General features: G+C 36.4%; 1 protein-coding gene across 1 annotated transcript; it reads left to right on the forward strand.

Moving 5' to 3' along the window:
* Window positions 1-4,344: 4,344 nt before the first annotated feature.
* LOC108381486 (uncharacterized) lies at window positions 4,345-5,940 on the forward strand. The gene is made up of 2 exons (XM_017637900.1): window positions 4,345-4,796; window positions 4,861-5,940. Exons 1-2 carry the CDS (start codon window positions 4,791-4,793, stop codon window positions 5,938-5,940), a joined length of 1,086 nt encoding a protein of 361 aa, XP_017493389.1. The 5' UTR covers window positions 4,345-4,790.
* The last annotated feature ends 431 nt before the right edge of the window (window positions 5,941-6,371 follow it).

Genomic DNA, 6,371 nt, shown 5'->3' on the forward strand with positions numbered 1-6,371 from the left:
TAGCTAAATGTGCCGAAAGATATTTGATGTGCTGGTCCTCAAAGTTGGTAAATAAATGCCAAAATGACGACCATAGCCATACGTACATACATACGTACATACAAGTGCGAGTATATATATTATGTACTTTCGAGGGTCTTCCTTTTCAGTTTCGTTTTGTAGTGCTGTTATCTTCATTTCTCTTAACACAGTTTGTGAAGTGAGAAACCCCCCACCTACTCAATATCGAAATGATTTACAAAACTATAAAACAAAAACTTGCAATCCAGGCTTAGTTCAGTTTTCAGAAATTATTGAACGGGAAATGAAGCAAATTGTAAATATTTATATCAGTACATAATTATGTAATTTGTGGACATACATACAAACACAATACTCGTAGTACATACTTACATAAATTTTATTTTAAATATTTATAGCATTTACTAATTCATGTCTTCCTGGCATGCCTAGTGAACGAAGCGGTAGCCAGTCTTTTTAATTGGAACAACAACGACAACATCCCACAGATAAGCGGCGGTATCGGGGATGGTTACATATATCCAATAAGGCCATCCTACAAGCAGCATACTTCCGAATATAGTCATAGTCATGACCCACAAATAGAAACCAGACCCCACCGGGAGGGCTGGCAAAATAATCAGAAGCATTATTCGCAGCTTCATAATCAAGCCCATCGAAATGTTGAGCTTATAAAAATAATACACTTACATAGATCTCCATTGGTGAAACATGATCAGGAAGCACCTACTGAAACAATTAAACTAATACACGTACGAGGCAAAGGGAACTCGAACAACTGTGAGGACTCGAAGTCGCAGGGAGGTCAAGCGGTGGATTTGCCAGCGACGCCGAACTTTGGTTGGGCATGAGACTGCCACATATACTTTCTTAACGTTAAAAATATATATTGGAAAGTAGCGTCAGGAGGGAGGAGGAAATTCTTTAATGAATAATGAAAATTCAGTATGTGTATGTGTGTACATATGTTTAAAAAAAAACATGATTTTCACGCTTTGCTTTGTGGGCGACCAGTGAATGGATATAGACGAAGAGTATTTATGTATGTTTTACTATATTTCTGTGTCCTTTTCGATTTACCGAAACTAATACATCAAGAGGCATACGCATACTAACATCCACGTGCCTTATTTATTCAAAAGTTTGAATTTAGAATTTGTTATCAGATTTCGTTGTTATTGGGTTGAGAATTACAGAGAGTACTGTAATTTTAGAGCCCCGTCAAATGATAGCGGAAATCCTCAGACCAGATTGCGAGTATAAATGACAGTGTTCAATCCAATATGGGCTCCTACATCAAAGATTCATCGCTTTTAAACCATAATTCTAATAAAATTTGCAAGCTGCCCGAGGAATTTATCAATGGTACCAAGTTTTCTGAATAATTTATTGTTCGACCGTATTATCTGGGTTAAAAACATGGAAAAGCCATTTAGCTACATCGAATTATTAAGCTCTTGATATCATTAGAAGTGATGGATCATTGTCCATCTAAAAATTTTACCTACGATACCGTTTTCAACTAGCCCTCCTAATGGCCCTTTTCTTCCTTGAACCAGGTTCGATTAAAGGAAAAATTCAAATTTCACTTGAATAAAAGATTCGTCTACCTTTAGCATTTATTTGGAAATTATAGGGCTACATAATATCTTCTAGATCGCAGGGTCCCTTCTTCTTTTACACCCAATCTTCCAACTATTTGATTTTCAAACTATACGAGTATCGCAAAACTGAATATTACTGAATGTACACATCGTCGCCTTAACCCTGCTTTGATAACCTACGTTTGCAATACGTATGCTTTTTAAACTTTTCATTCTCTCTTTCGCAAAATGAGGATTGAAATCAGTGGTATTTCCAATTTAAATGAATAATATTTCTACATAAAATGCATTTAAGTTATAAATAATAAATAAAATTCAATAGGTTTTTACTGAGTAATCGCCAAACTTTTGTACGGTGCTGGATATGAAAAGAAAACGAGTTAGTTATTTTGTTTGTAAAATTGACACAGTGCAATAAATAAATCATTTCGATTTTATCGACAACCGGATAACCGGATTCCGGATACCATGCAAAAAATAAGAGCCGGATTTGGATATCCTATCGGATATCCGGTAGACTGCTACCCATAATAAATTTAACAATATTGTTATATTCGATTTTGTTGTTTAGGGACATACTTATGGCCAGATTATTTGCTTTTTCGAGCTGAACTGTCCAATACGAAATTAATAGCAAAACATTTTTTTATTGACAAATTAAAACTGTTTCATATATTTTTCCGTAATAAAAACATACAAATATTTGTCACTAATACAGCATAGAGCCGTAAGAATTCAAAATTTCTCCTCTGAAATCCAAGTTATAAAATAATCGTGTTTTATAAAGATAACTTCTCTGTCTGCAACCCGGATTTATCGATTATTTTTGGTAAATAGAGCGGAGAGATCAAAGAAAAACAATAATGAAAGCCGCTAGGAAAAACGCGTGGTTCATGTATTTTTATTTTAAAATGTGATGAAAATCGAACTGATTCATTGTTGCAATATTTTGGGACCCACGTTTCAAAATTGTTTTTTTTTTGTCTGACATCAAAAAGCTAAAAACTCGATTGATGATGAACTAATTCGAAAAAATAAATCAGTTAGCGAGGAGAAATCAGTTGAATCATATGAAAAAGGCCGAATTCTAGTGAAAGCTTTTAAGAGGGTGTCAGACGTGGCAAATTGAGAAATTTCAGAAAGCATGAGCAGTCACACCTTGTATGTAAAGTGTCTTTCGAAAGAGATTTTTTTTTTTCCCGAAAGGCGAATTGCAAAGTACTGTGCAGCACGACCAAGTTGAAATATATTTCCGACTGCGCGTTTTGAGTTGCAAGGTGTGACTGCGCTGATTACCGAAAAGTGACAGCAAGGTCTTCCTGTCTGTTCACACATGGAAATAAAATGCATCTTTCTGAATTTGACAGCGAATCGCGGGTGAAGGTTGTAAATATTGCCAAGTCTGACACGCTCTTTACTCTGCACCTCAAAAATAATTTACTTACTTGTTTTTTTTTTTCATTTGAACATTGAGGTTTGTTTGTATGTAGTATATGAAGATCTCACCCCGCACGCTAGTCACCTCTGAAAATGCCTACTTACATACTACATACATCCACTCATCCTTCGGCAATGGGGCATGGCAGCATTACTTATACATAACACAGGCCTGCGAAATTTAAATTTTTTCCTCCTCCAATAATTATGTTTTTTTTTTTAATATCTAGGTAGGTCGAGATTTTTTTATTGGTGACATATACATTTTAGGATGTCTAGCGATTTGCATGAAAAGCCAAATATTAATTAATTTAGAATTGAATATTTACTTCAAAACCAACTGTGTTAGCTAAACATACACATAAATAGACTAAGAAAATTTGAAAAACTTATGTAATTCCCTATTTATTTAGTCTACATATTTATGGGTATTTTTAACTAACGCTGTTGGTTTTTAAGTAAAAGTTCAATCCCAAAGTAGTTAATTTTTGGCTTTTCATGCAAATCGCTAGAAATCCTAAAATATACCTACACACATGCCATCAATAAAAAAAAATAATTCGACGTGCTAGAAAAAAACCAAAGATGCAGTTTAATTTAACATACTTAAATGATCAAAACAATAGCCTAATTATTGGAGGGGGGAAATAAAATTTAAATTTCGCAGGCCTGTGTAATTACCGTAGAAATGCGAACTAAGGCTAGGAAGAAATCGCAGGCGCTATATCTGACGAAATGCTGAACGGAAGTATTGGAAAGAGAAACATGACGAATAGCTTAGGTTTTTGCTTCAAAACCTCAACCAGGCTTGGCTGAAGCTTTAAACAAAGTTTTAATATAACACTTCTCTTTCTACGTTCGACTCCGTATGTACTTAGACATTATTCACTGGGCTCCGGCCACAATGTGATACGAGGATAGAAAACAGTTTATCTTGGACATTGGGAGTTATTGCCGATCAGACAGACGATTAGCAAATTTTCAAAGTCTTATAGAGTAATAAATTCAAACTAAACTGCTATACCGTATATTTTCATACATAGGATAATGTAAACATTAGTGGTATTCACCGAATTGAGCAAGTGGCCTGGCACTCTGCCAAAAGAGCAGACGAGCTCAAGCAACGACTGTTGACAGCAGTATGTAGTTGTTTGAGCTGATCTGCTCTTGTGTCAGATTGCGTATGTATGTACATACATATGTATGTATGTGGGTTGTACTTTTGTTTCATTTGGATAACCTGCTTTCCAGTTTTGCTACGATCACGGTGTGTACGCCCGCAAAATAGATGTTAGACTTACAAGCTCAGCGTGTGTTAACCAGTTCCCTTATTGAAATGCGTTAATGAGCAACACGAACGAATGCGCATAATAGCGGTCCCAACCAGCTTGCCCGTGCCACTTATAATTATTGGTAACATTTGCATATTTGGGTCAGCATTTGCCGCAATTGATTGATTGACCTCTTCCATGTCTATGAATTTCGTTCGGCAAATACATACAGCGCAATCGAATATCTACATACATATGCATTTCATAAATGCTGTTGAAAGATGCACGAAAAACACTGCTTATGCAATTTCATCGAATTCCGTCTCGACTAGAGTTCAAATGAATGGAATATAAAACAGATGGTAATCAATGGCATCACAATTAGTTTATCGCAAAGTTGCGGCACTTCAGCTTGGAAAAGTTTTCTGGATCTGTATCTCGGTAGGAAACTTCCAGCATGAAGGTATGTTGCAGGCTGGCGAGACTTGCATCAAAGTCTATAAAAATCACATCACTTTCCCTTATAGGTCCTTATCAGTATCTTAACGATGTTGGTTGCTTCATGCAACGCCGGATTTCTATTTGCCGCAAGTGGATTCTACGGTGGAGTTGAAAAAGACCTTAAAAGTTTTATTGTGGACGATGTGGCCGAAAAAGTGATTATTCCAAAACCGGTTTTGGGTGTTTCTAAGGTAATTAAGACATTCCCCAAAGTATATGCGGATTTTGATGAAATTAGTGGACGCACAGTGGTGGTACCAAAGCCATATTTTGGGGTTTCTAAGGTAATTAAAACATTCCCCAAAGTATATGCGGATTATAGTGATATAAGTGGACGTACAATTTCGCCCGGAGAAGTGCTTGTTTCAAAATCTGTTTTTGGAGTTCCTAAGCTAATTAAGACAATCCCCAAAGTTTACGCAGATCCGTATGTTTATAATGGACGTAGAGCCTTTGGAGACCTTTACGCGAAAGACACAGAGGTGACACCTGAAGTTAAAGAATCAGATACAGAAAGTGATCATGGTGAATATGTTGGCCATGAAAATGACGGTAACGATGTACAGCAAGAGGGTGAAACTATTAAACTTATTCTGATCGAAGACGAAAACAGCCCTCTTGAGGGTGGAGGGCAGGCGCACCAAAATATCAAAACTATTAAAGTGATTCGCGTAGCAGCGGGGCACGGTGGGAATGTCGGCAATAGGGGTCATAGTGGAGAAGGCGGAAATCAAGAAATAAAAACAATTCAGGTGATTAACGAGGAAGGGCGAAGTGTTGATCATGGTGGCATCGGTACGCAAGCTGGTCCTTCCACCCGAGATCATAACAGCCAATATGGCACATTTGGTGGCCATCGAGAAGTCCAAACGATTAAGGTGATTCAGGACTATAACCCTTATGTCGGGACGTACTATAATGGACCAAGTGTCGGCTTTGCTAATGGTGGATTCGCCGGTAGCAATGGCAGCCAAAAAATCAAAATCATCAAAGTTAATTATGCTGGAGACGGGAGCCCTGGACCTATTGTTTACGGAGGTCAAAAGGGTTATGGAAATTTCGACAACAAATATTATCAAAAAAACTTAATTAAACTGATTCACTAGCCGACCAATAGAAATGGAATCGATAAAATATCTTCTGGCTTGCGGCCTTAAATTATAATTTATAATTTTTTTTTTACTTTAAGTACTCGCAAACGAACTGAAGCAATACATAAATATTTAAATTATACTCAAATAGTTATAGTATGTACATATGTAGAGTAAGTAAATAAGAATGAATTTACATAGGTAGTTCATTTAAATAAACTGTATAATTTAATTTGACTTGGCCCCTTTTATGTTCGTAAAATGCCTGCGGTAGGAGGAATGAAGCAAATGCATATCGCACATTTGCGTCAACTATATGAATTTACATATACTCAAGTAGAAAAAAAATGAATACGTATTTTGCTGTTTTTTAATCGGTGTATACCAGGGATTGGCCTTGGTTGATCGTCAACTGTTCATACTCATTCAATACCGCTGCTTTGTAT

Source organism: Rhagoletis zephyria, unplaced genomic scaffold, assembly GCF_001687245.7.
Source record: "Rhagoletis zephyria isolate East Lansing unplaced genomic scaffold, Rhagoletis_zephyria_1.1 Rzeph_scaffold_22718, whole genome shotgun sequence".
Taxonomy (NCBI): Eukaryota; Metazoa; Arthropoda; class Insecta; order Diptera; family Tephritidae; genus Rhagoletis; species Rhagoletis zephyria.